This window comes from Phymastichus coffea, unplaced genomic scaffold (genome assembly GCF_024137745.1).
Source record: "Phymastichus coffea isolate CEN01 unplaced genomic scaffold, Cenicafe_Pcof_1.1 PCOF00010, whole genome shotgun sequence".
Taxonomy (NCBI): domain Eukaryota; kingdom Metazoa; phylum Arthropoda; class Insecta; order Hymenoptera; family Eulophidae; genus Phymastichus; species Phymastichus coffea.
This window is the reverse complement of record NW_026706821.1, coordinates 6,223,495-6,247,443: the sequence shown is the minus strand read 5'-3', so window position 1 is coordinate 6,247,443 and position 23,949 is coordinate 6,223,495. Positions and strand designations below refer to the sequence as shown.

At 37.6% G+C, this 23,949-nt stretch overlaps 1 protein-coding gene across 6 annotated transcripts in view; it reads left to right on the top strand.

Moving 5' to 3' along the window:
• Positions 1–23,949, top strand: part of LOC131671558 (ras-related protein Rab-32) — a 650,568-nt gene that overhangs the window by 515,897 nt on the left and 110,722 nt on the right. The window contains exons 5-6 of one of the 6 annotated variants that reach the window (XM_058948095.1): positions 3,620–3,719; positions 3,865–4,108. The exons of 4 other annotated variants lie outside the window; for them this stretch is intronic. In XM_058948095.1, the coding sequence (XP_058804078.1) occupies positions 3,620–3,685 (66 nt within the window). In that variant the 3' untranslated portion in view covers positions 3,686–3,719; positions 3,865–4,108. Of the gene's footprint in view, positions 1–3,619; positions 3,720–3,864; positions 4,109–23,949 lie in introns of those variants that run through there. One more of the 6 variants, XM_058948103.1, reaches the window with a different exon arrangement.

Here is a 23,949-nt window from a genome sequence, read left to right as displayed (position 1 = left end):
CCGCTTTTCTCTGATTTTCTCACATTTTGATTGGGCCATAGATATTCTATTATCAATTACCATAATAATTGAAGAATAGTACTTGACATTCCATACCATTTCTTATAAGATGCTATCACAAAATGGCTATTGAAATCGAACAATATCTTGAAATAATATAAATCACTTCAAAAAAAAACTTCAAAATTATACAAATCGAGCTAAACAATCTTTCAAATTATAAACTAACGCTAAATAATCCTGGAATAGTTGCTTTAATCGAGGCATGACACACACGACAACGCTGACACCAGCACACTGAATAACTTTTCGCTTTCTCTACGAAGATCATGACTTTGTTATTGGATCGCTGTTTGTTTTGATTGTTCTTTGCTACCTATAGCATCAAAACTATTTGGAGTAACTGCACCGGTAGTATTAGTAACTACAGCGGTAGGCCCGACTAACAGTGTAACTATTCATTTTCTCACACCAAAAAGAAAAAAAAATATTTCCGAAAACTTTATGTATATTTTCAATGTATTTTTCGATTCAGAATACTATGCTTCTATTGATTTAAATATAAAACGCATTCAAAAAGCTTTAATACGCTATAAACAAAGTTTAACAGTAACAAGTGAAGGAGACACGATATTGTATTTTTCAAGTCGTAAATCCAGAAAAAAAAAGAATAGCTATTGAACATTTTTTTACAGTGATTTGCACATCTTAAGTCAGCAGGCAAACAAGTTATTAACATGGTTTAGTCAAGTCTATCCATGTACCGTTGGAAAATGATAAATTTAATTTTCAGGAAACAAGTTCTATAGGAAATTTAAGGACTTGCAACTTTTTCATTTGTTAAGGCACACTCACTAGCGACCAAAAGAATCATTTATTTGGAGGGGAGGAATACTTCTAAAAAATAAAAATTAGTATCACGGCAATGTTCAATTTTTTATACACAAAAAAGTAAAAAAAATTGAAATTTCAAAAAAAAAGGTACAACGATATTATAGGCTGCTATTCTTAATATTTTGATGGCACATACTTACCACTCCACTCAAAAGATGTGTTTGTATGTCTTCTTTGACCATCTCAAACCGCAAAATCATATTCCAAATGTTCAAAAAGTTATGAAACAATTGAAAATTCAAATTTTTTCGAGTGACACGCTAAATTTGCAAATTTTCATTATTTTTCGATGTAGATCCTCGTAAAACTGATTATTTTGTGTTCAACTTTAATTTTTTATTTACTAGAAATGTTGCTGAAACAATACTCTTTCAAATACTCCCAGTAATTTTACTTGAAAAAATTTTTTTCTCGTCAACAAACGCGAGTGACAAGAAAGTTAACTTTATGAATTTGCCCATATGTCGAGCTCGTGAACTTGTATCGGATGAAGCAATGCTTGCACTTGCTCCATCTATTTTAAGTCTTCGTTTGCGTTGTTTATTGCCATCATGTCTGTTCTTGTTTCTACGATCTTTGTCATTCTACTTATTGAGATCTTACTTTGTCAAGCTTCACTGCAAGCTCGATAATTTCTTGCAAGATCTTACTCTTATGTCCTCGTGACAATGGCATATTCAGGGAGAATGTTGTATGTATATGCGCTCTTTTTCATCGTCGATAATTACTTCATTCATTTCATCCTAAATTAATAATAGCCCGTCGATATACTTGCCTATAAATTAGTTTATTTTATATTTTTTAACTCTTTCCTTGTGACTTTTCTTTTCCGTTTATATTGATGTATTGCTTTATCATATATTACTGTGCCACGTGGGCCATTTCCTTTTATTAAATTAAGATTACGCTGTTGTGCCTTTGTCCAGAAAAATATTAACGCCTCGAGCTACGTTTTCGTCCTTTAAACCTGTCGATTTCTACATTTGTTTAATTTTTCAGAAAAACGCCCGTATGTCTTCTGATCGGCTGCCATAAGATTTAAAGTTCTAATTAGGCTTGATTTTAGACAAATATTTGTATATGTACTTGGAAAAGAACAGCGCGATACTCGGAAGCGGGTTATTGTGTTAACTGTGGATGTTGACTATGCCAACATCAAAATTGCTTGCGATATAAATAAACTCGCTAACTACGAGTATCCTTATAAAACGTATTGGTCATTTGGCTGGTTCGGCAGTAAGTCGTACAGTCTGTATGTTTTTATTTTTTTATTTATTCAATAATTTATACATAATACACATAAAAAAGTGGATTACCGACTCACTCACTCACTATCGGTTGTAACGAGAGAAAATTTGTAACGAGAAAACAATCAAAGGATTGCACAGTACGTTTCGCTGCGTCTTTTTTGTTGTCACTGGGGAAAAATCGTTAAAACTATGCTTATAAGAAAACTATATACGAACGTTCAATTCGGTATCAAAACTTTTTGGCAGCAATTCTCACGAGCATGACGGAAGTGCCGGGGTGTCACAGGCTACCACTTACACTTTCACGCTCATGTAAATTAACTCATGCGCATCCATTCACACACGCGCCCTCCTATTTGATTTTGTTACAGTAGAACAAATACATTAGGTTATTACACTAACATTGTTTATCTTGAAAATATAACAAAAAATGAAAAACACAGGTAGAAAAATTTAATTGAGCAAACAATAAATATACTCTAGCTAAACTGAGCGTCGAAGTATCGAACTGAGCAACACGTACCACCCATTATTGGCGTCAGCTCACATCGACTAAGGCTTGCAACAATCGATATGCTAATTGGCTAGTTGGCTAAATGATAGTCACGTGATCAGCTGTTCTGAAATAGTATGTATAAATTGTGTTCCCTGAGAAATATTGCTAAAGATTATCGTAGATAATTAAATGTACAAAACAGTATATCAATGTAGTTAAAATGAATTAAAAATGAATTAATTGATTCAATCTAACCTCAAAATAAAAACCAACTTCCTCGATAAGAAATTAGTTATATACGAAAGTTCGAATACACAATGTGGGCAATGAAAGTTATAAATCGATAAATTATTGGGATAAAATATTATACAGTAATTTAGACTTTATCAAGATATATAAAATAATAGCAATTTTTTATGAAAATACACTAATTACCGTGAACGTCTTGCGTATGTATGTTATTTACGTCGTGAAGGATATAAAGAAAACTAAATTTTTAGTAATTATATTTTTAATTATGATTTTTCAGCAAACTACATGATAAAAACTTAAAACTTCATTTATAACCTTCTTAAGTCACAAGTATCAACGTAACTGCATATTTATTTATCAATAAATAATATTAATGGCTAGATCTCAAATCATATAAAGGGAATATTTAATGTATATTAAATTTTCTAATTTTCAGTTTTTCCGATAACAATTTTTATTACCATTTGTAATTACAATGAATGCAAAAAAAGAAGAAATCGATAAGTGCGTGAAGCGTGATAGACATCCAATAGTATTATTACATTACTGAATACTTTACATATATGAATATTTAATATTCTTTTAATAACACAAAATAGTAATTTCAATATTATTTTAGCAATGAATAAGCTAAAATTCAGAAAATTGAAAAGAATTTATTAAAAATATTTTCTCTTAATTATAGAAATGTTCGATAACAATAGTTAATATACATTTCTTATAATAGGTGAACCTGGAGAATTGCTTCATCACTTATAATTATACAACTCAAGATGACTTGGTCCAACATTAATTTTGTACGAGGAGAGCGACTATTGTAAAAGAAGGTAAATTAATTTACAACTTTTTATTTAAATATTATATTTGAACTTCATGTTATTTTTGACAAATTACTTTCACTTTATTGATTCTTTAACAATATATGTTTTACTAGTTTAGTTTTATTTTAGAAATTTTGTATTTCTATAACAGGTGAACCTGCACAATTGCTTCATCAGTTACAAATATAGAACTCAGCATAACTTGGTTCTACATTAATTTTGAACTAACTGGAAATATCACGCTCGCTGACGTTTGCTCGATTATATTTTCAATTAGTTATTTTTTAAATTTATTGTATGAATTTACTTGTAAATAAAATTGACTAAATATCAGAAAAATAATGCCTGTATTAGATTTTTTCTCTTACGTGAAAAGGTTTTCTATAATAATGTCAGCCAAATATCTTACATAATATTTTAATTATATATATTATATCTACTGTAAAATCTTAGTCATTAATCTGTAAACTACTATAAAATATAACGTGAAAATGTGAAAAGGTAAAGAAACATCTTAAGGACTTTTAATTGATTTTGGTACGCAACATCTTGAAATAACTTAAAAAAGACATTAAAAAATTCATAATTATAAGAGGACGTATATTTTATGATTTTTTTTTAACTTTGCACTTTTTTAATGTATATGAAATTTAGTTTTATGTATACTCACTCGATAAATATAGTATTGATTTGTTGTATTGATGTACAAATATTTAATATTCATATAAATTTATTATTTAAACAAGATTGATAGATTATCACATTCACCACACATACAACAATGTATTTCTCTTATAACTATTATTTTCATAGTCACCATAATAGTTTTCCAAAAGAAAAAAATAAGCATTATTTCATTAAACAAATTTTTTTTTAACTGAAATCATAAATTGACATACGAATAGGTAGCAATCACATAAACTTATATAATAAATCTTCGTAACATAATAATAAATAAATATTAATAACAAGTAACATAAAACTTTGAAAGAAATCAAACATTACTTTTATCAAAGTGTCTGCCTTTACTTTTTATTACTGCACGGCAAACTCTAGTCATCCTGTTTTTGAGTTTGCATAAGTGATATAAATCATTTCTTCTACATCGCATAAGCGTATATTGGGCTCTTTGTTGGTTCGCTCTGACCTAAGCAGCCAAGGGGCCTGACTTACTCAGTAACGAGTAACTCACATAGCGTAAAATCCCTGGTCCTGGCTGCTTAAGTTCAGTGTTGAAGCCTTTCCATTAACTACAAGGTCTTACAGCCCCTAGTGAAAGTTGTGTGTATATGTGTGTATGCATCGATGTATGAATAATCTAAGTAAGGCATGATCGTGTAAAGATCCAGCCAGTCAAGGCAAGATCATGTAGAGATCCATCCAGTCAAGGCAACATAGTGTAGAGATCCAACCAGTCAAGGCAACATCATGTAGAGATTCAACCAGTCAAGGCAACGTCATGTAGAGATCCAACCAGTTGAGGCAAGATCTTGTAGAGATGCATAAATTGAATTATGAATTAAATATTCAGTATCCATCATTATTCTCCAAACACAGCTGTAATCACCGGCGAATGTTTTGCTGCATATTTGTAAGTATTTTAGGAGTTACCGCTCCACAAGTTCTAATTCTATCAATCATATCCAATGGTTTTGTTGGAGGTTCATAAAAACAACATTTTCACATATCTCCACAAAAAGAAATTAAGGGGGCTCAAGTTCGGAGACCTAGGAGGCCACGCAATTGGTTCAGCTCGCCCTATCCATCGATCTAGAAATTCCTGATTTACGAACACTCGTACGATATGAGCATAGTGAGTAGGAGCACCATCTTGTTGAAATCATAAATTCAATCTAAATAAAAGCGAAATATTCTCAAGGTATTATGGCGAATTATTCTGGTGAAGTACAAAATACATTGGACCATTAATAGTTCGTTCAAGAAAGTGAGGCCCAATCACTTGACCATTACATATGCCAACCCATACATGTAAGTTCCAACGATGTTAATTGAGCACCTCACGAAAGCAATGCGGATTTACTAGAGACAAATAATGGCTGCTATGCCTATTCAGACTTCCATGACTATTGAATGTAGCTTCATCGCTGAAATAAACATTCCAAAGAAACAAAAGAAATCGGGATTTTCATTTAACATGTCAAGAGCCCACCTACAAAATTGTATCCTGAGTACATGATCTTCTGAGCTTAATTGCTGTACTAGATGAATATGATAAAGATAGTATCGTACAGATCTTAATAATCTATATCTGTAGTTTTTGGGATTCTTATTTGCCTTTCAATCTGATGCATACTAATATGTGGATTTAAATGTACCAACAATAAAATTGGAAGTAACCTTGGATCGTTTTTATTTTGGAGTGTATTCCTTCGCCTTAACGATGCAGTGAATTATTCCATAATCTTCTTTCGATGTTTATCACTTCTTCATAGAAAGGATGGCGTTAGTTAGGATATCTTTCGGCATAGGTCAGAACAGTAAACCTGTAAATCCTATTTCATTCACCTATCATCATGAGAATGTCAACTACTTCATTGGGAGTATAGTTAGCCATTCTGCATACATACATACAGAAGCATTTTATAAGGTAAATTGATCATCGGTAATTCTGTGTCAATAATAATCAATAAAACATACAATTTTCTAAACTATTCTCGAGTGAAAAATTTTTTAATCGTTGAAAAAAAAGTCCTTTACTCTTCTCGAACGTAACTTCTCAAGTTATAGATAATATAAGAAAGTCCCGCGTGACGACTACATCTGATGATTTCCTTCTCCACTGCAATCTTTAACTTAGAGAATGGAAACCACGGCTTTTATGCTATGTGAATTATAGCTTCAATTGTTACTGAGGCAAGCAGTCAGTTATGAATCAGGCCCCTACTTGACTACTTATGTTAGAGTGAACCAACAAACAGCCCAACACACGCTTGGGTGATGTAGAAGAAATGACCTTGAAAAATTTCCTATACACCCCACATAATAGATTATATTAAGGTAGAATTTCCCGCCATAACCGAATCCAGGATCAAAAATAGTGGTTCCCATTTAAAAAATAAAGTTGACTTTGAAATGTCCTTGAAAATAGAGTTTAAGGTCTAGTTTGATGTCACTCTATAGCCAATTGTGCCATTTATATAGACACGAATAAGTCATGTTGTTTAAAATAGACTACATACGTCAATATATATTGATGAATAAAAATAGAACATGCACCCAATTTTTCTCAAAAATCGATGAACTTTTACTCATTTCAAGATATATCGGAAAAATTATACAAAAGATTAATTCGACCTAAGATCAATAATGCTATTATACTATTACACTGTTATACAACACTAAACTTACATATTCAATAGTAGTGATTATGGCTCCAATGTTATATTAGTATGAGTAATACATTTAACATCGTGTACTTTTTGCTGCTACTGTGAAAACACCCGTGAATATTCTTCTAATTTAACGGGTTTAATATTTTGATAAATAATTTCCTTTGTTCGCATACGTTTTAATTTAAAATATACAAAAGATAAATATGTAGTCTCTATTTTATTTTTATTCATTCTCTTTTTCTTTCTACCAAATTTTAACACAACGATATTGATTGTAGTATCGGAGATGGTTATAAAATTAACAATTTGTACCAATAATTTCAAAACATAACGTATTATGTTCTTAAACCAATTTACTAACATATTTCTATTTTTGCAGTTTATTATCCATGTTAATTATTCATAAATTGAATTTATTGCTAAAATAGAAATCATACACTCTTTGATATATAATAATAATATTTCAAAGTATAGGAAAATTCAAAATTTCGCGTTCTATTTTTGCATCAACAAATCACAACGCTTGGATGTCAGCGACTCATCTTTTTTTAAAGATAAAATAGGAATAAAATATGTAAAAAGTATAAAAATAAAAAATAAAAATAAATATAAGGCAAGGATAAGGATAGGATAGAACCGTCAGCTGCGCCTAACAATTTAATTTTGTTTCTTTTTTAACGTATTGGTTCATGGTATCAAACTTTCCATAGGATTTCTCCATATTAACAGATATATTATTTTAATTTAACTGTTTTTTCCATTGTTCATCTGAAACCATTTGGAGAGTTTGTTTACATTTATGGGACGTCGTGGCAACGCCACAGTTCAGGTGGGCCTGAGGCTTAGCGCAGTCTCAGGGTTTCGATGTCGCCAGAACTGCGATTTCTCGCCTAAACTGGCGTGGATCACTTGTCAAGAAATATGCTTAACCGAGGGGGATAGTGCCACAGAGCCTATACTTCTGCCTTTAGATTCCTATCGAAAGTCGTAATCCTTGGGCGAGAAGCACCACGGGTCCTATCAATAGTAGTACCCGGGTTTTCCTAACAAAATTAATTCCTGGAGCCTATCAAAAGTAGTCTCCAGATAATAAAAAAAGAAAAAGGCAAGCACGAGCTATTTCTTAACTAGAAGAAAGAAAGATTAACAAAACAGGAAATAAAAATTGTTTCGTTTGCTTACTGTTTTTTATTGAATAAAACGCCTTTTTCGGCCTGCGCGTCCTTATTTTAAATTGGTTGATTTTCCCTTGTTTTCTCGTTCCGCTTAGCTGTTTGACTTCCTGCTCCTTACTGATAGCATTGCGTGATTTTTCTTCAATTCCTTGATTTTTCCTTGACACTGCCTGTATTTCCTCAACTGCTTGATTTTTTTCCATTTCACTTAACTTTTTTTCTCCACTCACTGCCTCTCGAGGCTCGTACAGCTCTTTTTATACACTGGGGATGGCTGGGTGGTAAGTCCCTCTCTCAGCGTCTTGATTTCGGGAGGAGTGGAGCAAGCGATGATGCGTTCTTTGGCTCGTTTGTCTCTCCTCATTTTCCTCGCTGGGTTTTCGGGCCCTAATTGGAGCGGGGGCGTGGAGAAAATCGGAGGAGCGGACGCAAAGGTTCAGGCCTTGGGTCGCGAGATGGCTCCTTCAGTACCGTTCTCAACCAAGATTTATCCAATAAGCGGGTTTACAATAACTTAAAATTTATTTTTTTTGTATAAACTCGATAACTTACAAGTTACTTAGTACTAGGGACAATATCATAGGGTTTTTCGCAATTACAGTTGATTATAATTTGTATTGAAAATAAGTAATAAAGTATAATCTTATTATTTCGCACGCTGTATTGTACAGATTTATGGGTGGTTTATTAAATTATTCTCTAATCATGCAATTTTATTTATTTTAAGTTTTAATCGGCGAATTAATGCAAAAAAATTATATAATTTAATAAGGCGATTATTTCCTAATTTCTTACGATAAAATTTCATGTAATAACATAGTGCGCATATATAATTCCTTTTTTTTTATTTTCTCTGTTTTTCTTATTTTCTAGCTAATCAGTACTTCAGATTGAGAACTCGTTGAGAGGTTTGAGAAGTCATAATTATCCGGGATGTATTGCGAAAGTTAAATAATTACGTTTGGATAATTTTAAATTTTATTTCACCTCAATGGTTAATTTTCGAGTATCTTAAAAGGAGGAAAAATCCGTTGGGAAAAGTTACATACAGGATGCAGTCGCGGTTTTACGATTCTCTCCTCTCATCGACATGTTGATGCTCGTTAAACATGTACTAAGGGGGCTACGCGCTATCTGCATGCGTGAGAGAACGCTGGCTCGGATGCAGTATGGATTTTATTGCTTTTCGAGGGAAATTCTTATCGCGACACTCATCCCGGTCCCCCTCGCTATTGAGCAACTGTTCTCATTCTGTGCTTGGCTTAGATGCTACACAAAAAAAAATATTCTTATAAAAATTAAAATTAAAAATTGTCCGCCGTCACATTTATAAATTAAATTTCAAAATTTATTTAAAATAAATTAACGGTGCCGACTGCACCGAAATAAATTCGCAGAATTTCATATAAAATATCAATTTACCGTTATTCTCAATATTGATCATATTAATCCGAAGTTAAACTTTACAATAAAGATATATTCAATTAATTTATATGTCCAATAAATAAATGCAATTGAAGTGCATTAAGATTACTTTATTGTATTTTTTTTGAGGTTAGGCCATTGAGAGAATGTGGAAGTTATTTACAGTTTAATGGCTACAAATTATTATACTTATTTGTATTGATAGATGTAAAGTAGTTCGATTTATTATTATGACCGATTTACTCATAATTGTGACACACGTGACGAAATTCAGTTAATCAGGTCAGAAATAAAATTACGTCACTCAGCATCACTTTATCATATAGGAAAATAAAAATATATAGGTTTAGATAAACTTTACGCGTTTTTACCTTCTTTTTTATTTCTTATTCTTATATCAATATTAACATATTTAACAAATTACTTTTTTTTTCAAAAGTAGATTTTAAAATTTTTTTAAAAACCCATATCACAGCGAAAAATGTGTATTAGTGATTAATGGGTGACAAACTCGCGCGAGACGAGTTTGTCCCGTGCGAAGGCCTTTCAACAGCCGAGCGGCCCTTGACTCGGGCGGCAATCAGCCTCTCCGGCACCCCGTCCCGTTCGCACGTCAATGGGATATTCGATCGGACGTATATATTTGTGATATTCGTATCACTTATAAATAAAATAATTCGAACTCTCGTAATCTAGCTAATGAGTAAGAATTTGTTTCCAATGATTTTACTCTAATTGTCAAGAAAATAGATAAATAAATCAAATGTAATAAATAAGTAAATCAAATATACATGAGTAAGTGCAATATATCGAGGAAAGTCAGACAATACCCTAGTTTCTTATGGTGCGAATTGTCCCATAAGCAGAGCTAAAGTCTTTCTTTGATAGGATATAATTCGGCCCAAGTTTCTTATAGCGCGAGATGTTCTATTATAAGTCGAGCTCAAATTATAAGGAAAGGATAGTCTTGCTTAGTTAATCACAATGAGAGAAAGAACTTAGGTATTAATCCAAGTTTATTCAGACTCATGCGCTCACCTTGCAAGACTAGAAGTGAATGCTAGCCTGTGCAAAGGTGGGCCTATTTATACATAGATTTTCCCGCTTATTTTTGCAGGAGAGATTTCATCGAAAATTCGAGAGACATTCGCGAATTTGGAGAAATGAGTTTTCTTAATTTACAAGTAAATAACCATTAATATTAAGTATTTAACACATGTAAACTTTACAGAATTTGTTATTTGTTGATTTTATACAATATACAATTATCGCCAATAGTGTCGTCAAAAGTTATTAACTAATAAAGTTAATTAACGTGATATTACAATATTTACAATGGAAAATTATTTAATTTTCATATAACTATATAGTTGATTAATTTTGGAAGTATTCTGCAAAATTAATTATTTAAATTAATTAATAACATTTGAATTATGACTAATTTTTCATATTTGTAACGGTTTTTTCTAATCTTAATATGCAATTATTAGATTAATTATCTAAGATTTCTAAATTATAAAGTTATGATTATCAAGTATTAACTTAATATTTTCGTTCTATATATAGATTATTGTTTAAATAAATTATTAATTGTTTATTTATTAATAACAGTTATTATACAGCTGTTATTAATGAAACCAATTCTTACTAGTAGGTAAACTAGAGGGGCATCAACTCAGAGGGGTATCAGCTCACTGAGTTGAAGCGTGTGAGTTGAGGTGTGTGCATGTTCACCTCCCCCCCCCCTGCTGATCGGCCCGTGCGCTGTCGACTCACCTCCCCCCCTCCTACTAAGTTATACCGGTGCGTTCTACGCACTCCCCTCCCCTACTAAGTTGATCTGATGTGGCTTGATCTGATGTGGCGTGCGTTCTCTGCATTTCCCCCTCTCCCACTAATTTGATTCCTATGCACTACGCGCGCGTTCTGTGTTACGCGTTTTGATTGTTTTATTGTGTGTGTGTGTCCGCGTTTTAAAGTGAGGTCTCTTTGAACGGCAGATCTCACAAGTGCCAACTGCTCCGCCTCAACGGGGTGACGCGGTGAACACCCAGAAGGGTGGCCAAATGGCGGCTCTGGCTAAATTTCGAACGCGATGAACCCTGTTTTGAACCAAAGACAGAGTTTTGAAAGTTTTGAAAGATCTGACTTTGGGACGGAACGGGGTAAAAACAACCTTTCGAATGACGGATACCCACCAGCGTGAGCGGGTTGGACCGAAACGCAATGGGGAGACATACCTCGGTATGTCGAAGCGATGGACCTGTGAGTCGTGGGAGAAATCCCTTAATACAGGTACGCAGGGTGGGATGTATTTTGAAAGCGAGCCCAGGAGGGGGGACTTAGTTGGTTGATCGTCTTAGGAATCTTCCTCTGGCTGTCCTGGCTGAATCTCCTTTCTGACATCCCAATTTGGGTTGGCCTCTGCGGGGTAGTGGTACCAGGTCAAGCAAATCTCGTAAGATTTGTATGCTGCGTGCTTCCGACGTAGTAGACGTTGGGGCAACTAGAGTCCCGTCGCGCCCAAACCGAGGGTCAAACCTTTAGTTCCGCTCTCCTTGAGCGTTGAACCGTGAAAAGATCGGTACTCCTTCCGAGGAGGTCGCCGCCTTAGATTAAAAAGGTTCCGACTCGCTGAGTCGCGCCAGGGATGTCGTAGCAAACTTGACTTCCGGATCCCCAATATATTTGAAAGCGAAGGGGTGAAAGACAGTGGGCTATGCCAACCTATTGGCGCCCAGAGAGAGGGGTGGTAATGTTTGATTACGCCGCGCCACCCTCAAAGCGGAAAAGTGTGGAAGACACACATACACTAACTGTGTGTGTGTGTGTGTGTGTGCCCGCGCGCGCGCGTGTTAAAAATTTTTAGATTTATCTGAAAAAAAACGGACGGATCAGGGGATCGAACGCGCGACCTCCGGATCCGCAGGCCGATGCTCTACCGCTAGAGCTATAGCCACTGTTACCACGGGCAATACCGTATTGTGTATACTGGCTACACACGCGATTGATATGTGGGGGGGGGCGGCGGCGCCGGCGGCTGCTGCTGCTGCTGCTGCTGCTGCTGCTGGGGAGGGCCCAAGCGCTAATACAATAAATTTTAATAAATATTATAAATAGATATTTATTATATAGATATATTATCAATGTGTGTGTGTGTGTGTGTGTGTGTGTCTGATCGCTGAAATAAGAAAAGATATATTATTAATAATTATTTATAAAAAAAGACATTATTATTAATAATTATTTATTATATAACAAAATATAAAAAATCTACAAAAAAATACAAAAAATGTATAAAAATTTATAAAAAAAAATGACGCTTAGTTTTCGCCATCATCATTATCATCGTCGTCGTCGTCGTCGTCGTCGTCGTCGACGTCGTCGCCGTCGTCGTCGTCGCCATCGTCGTCGTCGTCAGCGGTGAAAAATTTTGCAATTTTATACCGCGGGGCGCCGTCGACGGTTTCGTCCGTGACGCGCAGGCGCTTTTTCCCCGCGATGCGGAGACTCTGCATGAGCGCCGTTGTGGGTAATTCCGCGGGCAATCTAGAAGGCTGCCTACTCAACGGAGCTGGCGACGGCGACCGAGAAGGCTGGCGCACAGCGGGGGAATCTTCGGGACTGCACGACCTCGATGCGAATAATCTTCGCACCACCTGTCTGACCGGCCTGTTCCGATCGACGTGCCGCCTGCTGCCGCGCTGCGGTGGTGATTCCACCCACTGCGGCTGCCGACTGCAGCGACCAGCGGCGCAGTGTGCGCACTCTCAGCCCTTGCATACGGGCATGGTGTTGTTGTGATCGCCGACCTGCAACAAAAAAAATGAAAAAAGACTTAGAACATACTACTGCCGATTAAAAAAAAAAAGAAAAGAGAAAAAAAGAATCATACCTGTTCTCGTTGGTGGCAGGACGTCTCTTGTATCGCTGGTGGTGAAACTAAGTTCACCAAGAGCGGCTGTTGTGGCGTTGTGATGTCGATGATCACGGGTGCTCCTCGAGGCGTCACCAGATAGACGCATGTTACGCGTCGTGATGGTGGTGGTAGTGGTGGTGGTGGTGGTCGACGCGAGACAATCACCTCGCAGACCATCTCCACGTCATCGTCGTCGTCGTCATCAGACCTGCAAAAAAAAAAAAAAAAGATTATTTTGAAAAAAATCATTTCATATATCTATCTGTATAATAAATATTCAACTTACACATTCACCGTTGAAGACGATCGGGAGCGTGGAGACGATGGCGGTAATTCGAGTGGCGCTGTCCGATGCCTGCTGTAATCGGAAACACTTGTATTTATATTATGCCGATAACGCGACTACGACGACGAAAACCGGACATCGCAAAATAAGATATTTTAAGTACGTGAGAGAAAAGAATGTTAAATTTAAAATTGGAGTATATACTCTCTCTCTCTCATATACACACGTACATACATATTATATAACGAATAATACTTTTACATTAATAAATTGATAAATTATTATCTATATAAAATTTTATCAATTTATTAATACAATATTATTAGATATATAATTGTGTTATTAGTATACAGAAAAAAAGAACAGAACCTCTTTTTTTAATTTAAGAACATATATGCTCTTATTATTTTTAAAAAATTTATGTATAACTAATACCATTTTATTAATAAATTAATAAAATTTAAATATAATTGTGTTATTAGTATAATGGTATTAATTATAAAAAACAGAATGAGAGAGAGAGGGTAAAAGAGAATGAAAAAAAATGTACTTACAATATTGAAGGTGGAGGTGTCAGCGACATCCGAATGGTTGCCGCTTCGTGGATGTCGTCGTCGTCGTTCCTCCTCCTCGGCGAAGGTGTTCGCGGCTGCTCGACGACGACTTCGTCCACCGCTGCTTCTTGCACCGGTAAATCGATCAATCTGAAGACTTCATCTTCGGAAAGATCTATGTCCTCGCCCAACGCCTCGATTGCTTCATTCAGTGCGTCTTGCCACGACGCATCGTCCAACGAAAACAAATTTTCACTCATTTTACTTCACTAAACTTGACACTAAACTAAACTTGACTAAACACTTCACTTAACTCCACGACAAAAAAATCACAATGACGTATCGTTGCAAGGCGTTCGAATTTTTATTCATCTTTTGAAACACTAGCCGCGTTTCGGTCATTGGTCGAAGATATGGGAGTAGGGATGCGAGACTACGCGACAGCACTGATTTTGTCGCACGTATAAGACAATCATAATTAGTGGTGGGAGAAGCTAATGAAAATGTGATTAGTGCGGAGAAGAGACGCCAATGTGTATTAATATAGGATCGCGATAGCGCGTACGCTCTTTATTTCTCACGCAACGGACGAAGAGTAGGTGGTGGCAAGCCGTTGGTAGTGACAAGTTGCAGCGAACGAACGATCGGCCCTTTTCTGGGCCACATTTTTTTTTTTCAAGTTGACGAAGCTGTACAATCCCGACAGTTAATCGATATCATGATCAATTTCAAACAGCACTTTTCAGTGCTAAATTTTCAATAAAAAAAATTTATATTATTTTTTTATAAAGCAGCACTTTTCAGTGCTATTCAAACGTATGGTTAAATATAACATAGACTAACTATTTGTTTAATAAAAAAACTTATATAATTTTTTTTAAAAAATCAGCACTTTTAAGTGCTATTCAAACGTATGTGCAAATATATCGTAGCCGCAAAGGTAAGTACTAAAACAATAACAATTTGAAATTACGAATAAATTCAACCTTGTGTTTTTCTTTATTCTTAACCCCCCCCCCTCCATTTTCAGCGAAACGAGCAGGTAAGTATAAGGTAAGTATTTTTTCCCTTTTCTGGCTCAACTGAGCAGATTTGACGATGGATTTGTCAAATCTGCTCAGTTGAGTAACTAGCATCATGGCTGAGTATTTCAAGAACACAGCTTTGTTGCTCTTGCGCGCACATCGTCTAGCGAATGCAGGTTATGCTAGTGTCGAAGACATCGAAAGATGGTTGACACTGAGTTCATTGGCTTTACGCAAAGCCGATGAGCTTTCTCGTTCGCCTAGCTTGATCGCGTCTGGCAAACAGAAGCTGCAGGCAGCTATGTGCATGATTAGAAGCGTTTTACATCTGCTAAACGAATACAAGAGTAGGCTGTTGGCACAGCCCCCCATTGCCACCTCATCGATTGCCGAACCTGTGGTGAGCAAGCATAGCGAACAATCCATATACGAACCTCTCGTTATTTTAGATGTAGTTGGTGAAGGTCTCGAACCGGCTAGTACTACTACTACTACTACTACTACTACTACTACTACTACTACTACTACTACTACTACTACTACCACTACACCGGCTGTTGTTAATCCAGCTCAAGACTCAACAGTTCACTAGAACGACATCAATAGTGCGTTCAAAGGCAGAATAAAGACTGGTGTGATAACCAATCTGAAACATCTGGATTTGAATGCGTTTTTGAGGCATGCCAAACCATTATTCCATGCTCAAATTAAGGAGACCTTGAAGAAAAATAGTTCTTTAAAAGTTAATGCCGTACTGGATGCCGAGTATGCAGTCGAAAAGAATAATTGCGATGAAAAGCTCGATGTGAAGCATTTCAATACGAAGATGGCGCCGATATACCTAACCACAGACATAGATGAGTGGTTCGTCAAAAACGTTTTACAACCAATTAGTAAGAGCACGGAAGAATTTCAAGAGCAAGACTCAGGCTGGTTCTTCGCGTTATATTAAACTTAACCGTAAATATCAGCAAGTACAATCCTATGAGAGTTGGTTCTTACGTTGAATTGCCAAAGCCTGTTCAAAGTAAGAAAGCCTGTGTGAACGTGCGGAACAACGATAACGAATGCTTCAAATGGACCATCCTTTCGGCGTTACATCCAGTCGCAAGGAATGCATGCCGTGTCACTGCCTATACTGCTCATCAAGATAAATATAATTTCAAAAATCTATCATTTCCGGTACACCCGAAAGAAATCGTGAAATTTGAAAAGCAAAACAACGTTTCAGTGAACGTGTACTTTTTAAATTTGAATAATGGATCCTACGATGTGTTGCCGCAACATTTGACCGATGAGAAAAAAGATAGGCATGTGAATCTTCTTCTAGTGGAAAATTATTATATCGATGTAAACGAAAAGCAGCAGCAGCAGCAGCAGCAAATGGAACGTCCCGGTATACCATACAAAGTGCACTACGTTTAGATAAAAGACTTATGTCGATTGATGTATCGACAGTTGTCATTTCGCAAATGTAAGTCGTACATATGCGATCGTTGCTTGCACTATTTTCTAACTGAAGAGAGATTGAAAACGCACGAGATCGACTGTAGAAATGTGAATATGTGTAAAGTTGTGCTTCCCAGTGTCAAGGATAAATATTTACAATTTGAAAACTTTAAAAATGAGTGCGCGGTACCGTTCGTCGTGTACGCCGATTTTGAGAGTCTCTTGGAAGCGGTGTCCAACGACGAGCGGATCTATCAACGTCACATACCGTACAGCGTTGGCTTTTTCGTCAAGTGTAGCTACGATGACTCTCTTTCGCGTTATCGAAGCTACAGACAGAAAACCGTCGATGACGTTGGTCCGGCCAAGTGGTTCGTTCGCAATCTTCACGATTTGGCCAAGTATCTGCAAGAGTTGTACAGAAGCCCGCAGCCTATGGAAAATTTAACGTTTCAAGAGACATTTAGCTTTCTTCGTGCTACGCTATGTCATATATGTAATAGGCCTTTTGTCGAGAATGAAAAAAAAAAAAAAGACAGAAAAGTTCGCGATCATTGTCACTTTACGGGAAAGTATCGTGGAGTTGCTCACAGCACGTGTAACATTGCTTATCAAGAATCGCGAACTATACCCGTTTTTTTCACAATCTCAGCGGATACGATGCGCATCTATTTATCCGGGAAATCGCGATCGAATTTCCCGGTCGAGTGAGCCTCATTCCTCAAACCAAGGAAAAATACATATCTTTTACGAAGTACGTGGAAGGTACCGATATAAAGCTGCGTTTCGTCGATTCGTTTCGATTTACGGCGTCCTCGCTCGACAAACTATCGTCGTACTTGGAAAAACACGATATTCTAGAGCGACATTTTCAGCAAGATGACGGATACACACTGCCGCAGATTGCCCTACTCAAGAGAAAAGGTGTATTTCCGTATGACTATGTGTCGTCGTTTACAAAACTCGAGGAGACGACGACGCTTCCACGAAAGTAAGATTTTTACAGCAGTCTGTACGATTCGGATATCAGCGACGAGGAGTACAGTCACGCGGAGAACGTTTGGAAAACGTTCGACATCGCCGATCTCGGCAACTATTCGGATTTGTATATCAAGACGGGCGTTCTCTTGTTGGCCGAAGTTTTTGAAAATTTCAGAGCCAAGTGTCGAACGGCGTATCGTTTGGATCCGGCCCACTACTATACGACGCCCGGATTGAGTTGGGACGCCATGTTGAAGTATACGGGTGTAAGGTTGGAGATCTTGACGGATATCGACATGCTCATGTTTGTCGAGCGCGGCATTCGCGGTGGAGTTAGCCAGTGTTGTAATAGGTACGCTGTCGCGAACAATCCATACATAGACGACGACGACGACAACTACGATCCACAGAAAGATGACAAATATTTGATGTATTTTGACGTCAATAACCTTTACGGTTGGAGTATGATCGAGCCACTTCCACTCGGTGATTTCGAATGGTGCGACATTGACGCCGCCGCCAACTTTTCCTTCGATATTCCCAATGACTCAGCCTTCGGTTACATACTCGAGGTGGATTTGGAGTATCCAGAAGAAATTCACGATGCGCACAGAGATATGCCATTTTGTCCGGAGCACAAAGCCGCTCCGGGATCCAAGCAGAAAAAGCTCATGACGACTCTCCATGATAAGGAGCGTTACGTAATCCACTACAGAGCTCTAAAACAAGCAATAGGGCATGGCTTGCACCTCGCGAAGATACATCGGGTTTTAAAGTTTAAGCAGAGCCCATGGCTCAAGACGTACATCGATTTGAATAGCGAGTTGCATAAGCGAGCGGCAAACGAATTCGAAAAAATGCTGTACAAACTGTTCAACAATGCGGTGTACGGCAAGACCATGGAAAACGAGAAGAAACACATCGACGTGAAGTTGGTGAACAAGTGGGAGGGGCGATACGGTGCCGAGGCTCTGATAGCTCGACCAAATTTCCACAGTAGCGACATTTTCGACGACGAACTGGTGGCGATTCAACTGTTGCGTACGGAAATCACCGTGAGAAAACCCATTTACATAGGTCTCGCTGTTCTCGACTTGTCCAAGACGCTCGTGTATCGATTCCACTACGACTACATGCTCGGTGCCGCCATTGGCGAGGAGCGTTGCAAGCTTCTGTACACTGACACGGACAGTCTCGTGTACGAGATCACCAATGTAGACATGTACGAGGTCATGCGTCGTGATATTCGCGAATTCGATACGTCGGATTTTCCAGAGCCGAATCGCTTCGCGATTCCCAGAGCCAATAAGAAGGTGGTCGGCAAGATGAAGGACGAGAACGCCGGAATGCTCATGCTCGAGTTCGTGGGACTCAGAAGCAAAATGTACAGCGTGAGAGTTCGGAATAGAGATGCGATAAAGAAGGCAAAGGGGATCAAGAATTCGGTGCTGAATGCCACGATTACGTTCGCCGACTACGTCAAATGTCTCCGAGAAAATGTGATTTTGAGCCGACAGTAAAAGTTCATCAGATCGCGTCATCATCAATTGTACAGCGAGAGACAAACAAAGATCGCGCTCAGCGCGCACGACGATAAACGCTTCTTGCTGCCCGGAACCACCGATACGCTTCCTTGGGACCATTACGGCATTCCATTGGTGGAGAGGGAGGGGCGGATAGAGACGTTGGGAATGATCGCAGTCGAGCCAACGGTCGCCGCCGCCGCCGCCACCATCGAGCCGCCAACCGCCGCCGTCGAGCCGCCAACCGCCGCCGTCGAGCCGCCGTCCGCCGCCGTCGAGCCGCCGGCCGACGCCGCCGTCGCCGAAAAAGAGCGGAGTGTGGGACGGGTTATATCAATCGACGCTCGAGGCTTCGCAGCTCATTCTCATCGAGACAAAGTTACCAGCAACGTTGACGACGAGTAGCGAGCAGCAGTCTTCGAATTTCATTCTTAGTCAACTTGCACCGAGGAAAAGAAAGTTACTGGAAGCCCGGTTCGTCGATAAAATTAGAAAAAAATTAAAAAAATTACACGAGGTAATTGTGATTTTGTGTGTGTGTGTTTTGTTTCAAGTCGACTGAGTTTAAATATCATTGTTTTTTTCTACAGATGGATCTCGCGCAGCTGAATAATTTAGCTTGTAATCAATTCAAACCCACTATGAAGATTCGTGAATTGGACACAGAATCCAAGTATATGATCACCAGACTCAAACAAGTTGAAACACGATACGGTGCAAAAATCGTAGCCGAAGTGAACGAGAATTTTCAGCTGTTTCTACCAAACAAGGTATCGAGTGCGCTGATTGTGAATGAAAAGCTGTACAACGATATGTCGGATTACGCTAATAAACTTAAATTATTTCTCAGCCATAAGGGTAATGGTTGTATAGAATTTACAACTGCATAAATATATGTATATCAATGTACGCATAACAAGAAAAAAAAAAAAAAAAAGAAGAGAATAAACTTCCTTTATATTTTTTTCAAATCAAAATATGTGTGTGTGTTTATTTATAAATTCTTCAATATACATAGTTTTTCTTTTTTTTCTCTACAATACGGTTCTATTTATCCAACTATTGTGCGAATCATCAAATCCTTTACGATTACCACGCCTCTTAATAACCTTTTCCACTAGATAGATGTCGGGATATTTGGTTTTCTGAAGTTCCTGTACGTAGAAGCCACCTAGGATAGGCTTATTTTGATAATCTTTCAAATGATAAGTAGTTGGATTTGTTGGTGCCACGCGCACAATTGTAAATATTTCCGTTGACCAATTTGGTGTATATCCCTTTTCAAATACTTGCTTCGCTTTACTCACTCTGACTTTGTCGCCAACTTTGAACTTTGGCTTTCTTCTTCCCACGTATTGTATAAATTTTTTTAATACTTGAGCTTGATTTTCCGCTGTAACTTGGATAGGTTTTATACCAATAGTTTTGTGTTTGCGATTATTGTAAGCAGCTGTGAGCTCCGGTAGTACGTCGAACCATTTGTAGTTCCCACGGAGACTAAACTTTTTCCACATAGCGTTCTTCAACGTGCGATTAAATCGTTCGCATATCGAAGCTTTGAGCGAACTATTGGTAGAATACAGATTAATATTATATTTTTTCACGAGAGCTTGAAAATCTGTATTGTAGAATTCCTTGCCTCTATCCGTATGAAGATTCTTTGGCCGTCTACCTTTCGCTAAAATAGATTTCATGGCCGCTGTCACATCGCGACCGGTTTTCCTTTTCACTGGCACAGTCCACGCGTGCTTGGAAAAATTATCAATTATCGTGAGAAGCCAATTATAGCCGCGATTTTGTCTAGAATAGGCCTGCATATCAACGAGATCGGCTTGCCACGTCTCATCGATACCTCGAACGTCGTACTTTCGTCTTGGATAATTACGTCTCGTTGGTTTGTGCAACTCCTCCACCACCGCTTCCATCTAATCGACTGTTTTCTAAATTTTCAACACTTGACTTTATTCGTGGTAATTCCTCTTTGATAATTGCATCCAAATCCTCAAGATCACTCCTTAATCGTGCGATCACGTCTCTCGTAGATTTGATTGCCATCTGAACAATGTTTTCCGCAGTTTCCCAATTTATAGCATCTTTAGCCTTCCGCGGAGGAGCAAGATTTTCCAATCTTTTATTCTCTAGATCGTAATGGTACTCGCTCGTGAGCTTGAACCCAATACCGGGCGGACCGCGAAGACCGTGAACTCCTTGCTCTTTATATTTACGTCCGAATACGTCGACGTTCATTTTGATAATGCTCGAACGATAGGTGTGCTCTTAGTATATATATAACCACCCTCGCGTAATTCTTCGATTATCGAATGAATTTCGTTGATGTGATTATTGTTACCAGCTGATTGCTCAGCCAATAACAATCGAAGACGATCAACGAGCTCATTCGGATCATCCTAGTATACGTAATCCATAGAATTATTGTTTCGAGCAATCTTGTAGGTAGGCAAAGACGTATCAGTCGTCTGTAGCAGCCCCTCGCCTCCTTTTGTATTTTTTTTAGTCAAACCAAATAACGGACCAATTATGTTATTGAATTTATTACTATTGTGCGCTCGTATAGCCTCGTTTGGATTATTTTTCTTCCTATGAATATTAGAAATCTCCAAGATTTCTTTGTAGCTCTTGAGATCATTGGAAGTGATTAAACTTTGATCAGGTTGCTTTGCAACCAGTAACTCCATCAAACCCTGTGTTTTTGGATACTTGAAATCATCGACGTTTACGTTATCTTTGTCAAAAATCACCGTAGATTTACCAAGCGTGTATGATCCATTTCGTTCTTTACGTACTCCATAAATCAAGTCCACAAAATTCGAATCACTTTTATCCAATGCATTCGTGTACTTGTCGCCAGCTAAATGCTCATCCTCGCTCGGTTCGTCGGATAAACTGTTATAAAATTGTGTAGTATTGTACGTGACAGTAGCATCGCTATCTCCGCCACTAGACTGAGCGGTTTCGTACTTGTCGACATTATCAGCCGAATTGATTTCGTATTTTAATTTTTTTTTGTTTAGAAATTTCGGCTTTTTAATAACTGTAACGGGAGTTTCGGGGGGAAGATTTTTTTTTGTTCCTTCTCACTTATTATGACTTTAAGAGGATCGACTATTGGTTTGAATGTCTTATTCAAGACTTCGTCGGTATACTCTCGGTTATGCTTCAATAAACTATATTTTCGTCTTATCGCGTCTTGCGCTTTTACGAGTTGAGAAAGCACATGTTTTTCCCTTTGATGATCAGCCATGTTAACGCTTCGACGATCATCGAGAGACTGTGTACCGCATTACTATCGTGATATATTTGTAACAAAACAATCAAAGCTCTTTCGATATCTTCCACAATTTATAGCTCTGTCTTTGTCGATCACTAAAAACCCATATTTATCATCCAACCAGCATTTTGCACAAAGTTCTTTAAATTGATTGTAACTCATATCTGAATTCACATGATCGTCGTATATATGTTTCATATTTGCTTCGTCTTGTCGAAAAATTTCCAATAAATTGACGTTATCTCTCACGAGATGCTTAGGAATACGCGCGTACGTTTGCGAGAGATAGAAACAGTCGACGCTCCTATGTCTGCCCATACAAAAGAAAGCGCGTACATTGTCCTGTTTCTCACAGGCGATGTCGTCGAATATCATAATTGAATTAGGCAATGCATGCTCGGGATCGATCACGGATTCGTGCTCTTTGAACTGAAAATACTTCATTCCGTCTATCGGCTTTAACATCTCTTCCAATAATTTATACTTTGGCTGATCGAGCGATTTCGAGTACACGTAAACATTTTCGAATCTAACGCCATTGGGGTGAGTGATAAGCGCCAAAAGACAGTTGGTCTTGCCACAGTTGGAAGGACCACAAAAAATAGCTCTGATGCTATTCGGCAGTAAATCTCCGTGACGCTTTGGTTGCTTATACTCCCGCACGATGACGTCAAAATTTTCTACGGGAAGGTTCACATTTTGTTTCTTGAAATTCATACTCACGAGACAGAGTTCGAACGATAACTGACCACATGGCTATATATATACCTGTTTTTATAGTTTAAAACGTTAGTCGTGTGTTGGACTTGGTCGAGGGATGATCATATGCAAACGTTAAAGAGCAAAGAAAGGACGAGGATTCGTCAATAATATCATTAATAAACTTCCGTTTGAACTCTATATTCCAGGCTATCAATATTGCGGACCAGGAACTAAGTTACAGACACGTTTAGCTGGCGGCGATCCAGGAATCAATCCTCTCGACGCAACTTGCAAGCAACACGATATAGCGTACTCGAAAAATCGAGAAAATATCCAGGCTAGAAATATCGCAGACAAAATTTTAGCTGAAAAAGCGATCAAAAGTGTCTTCGCTAAGGATTCTAGTTTTGATGAGAAAGCAGCTGCTTACGCTATATCTAACGCCATGAAATTAAAATCAAAGTTTGGTATGGGTCTCGCGAAGAGAAGAAAGAAAACCAAGACGAAAGGACGCAAGAAAACGAAAAAGTTAGTTAATTTGAAAAGCGTGATCAA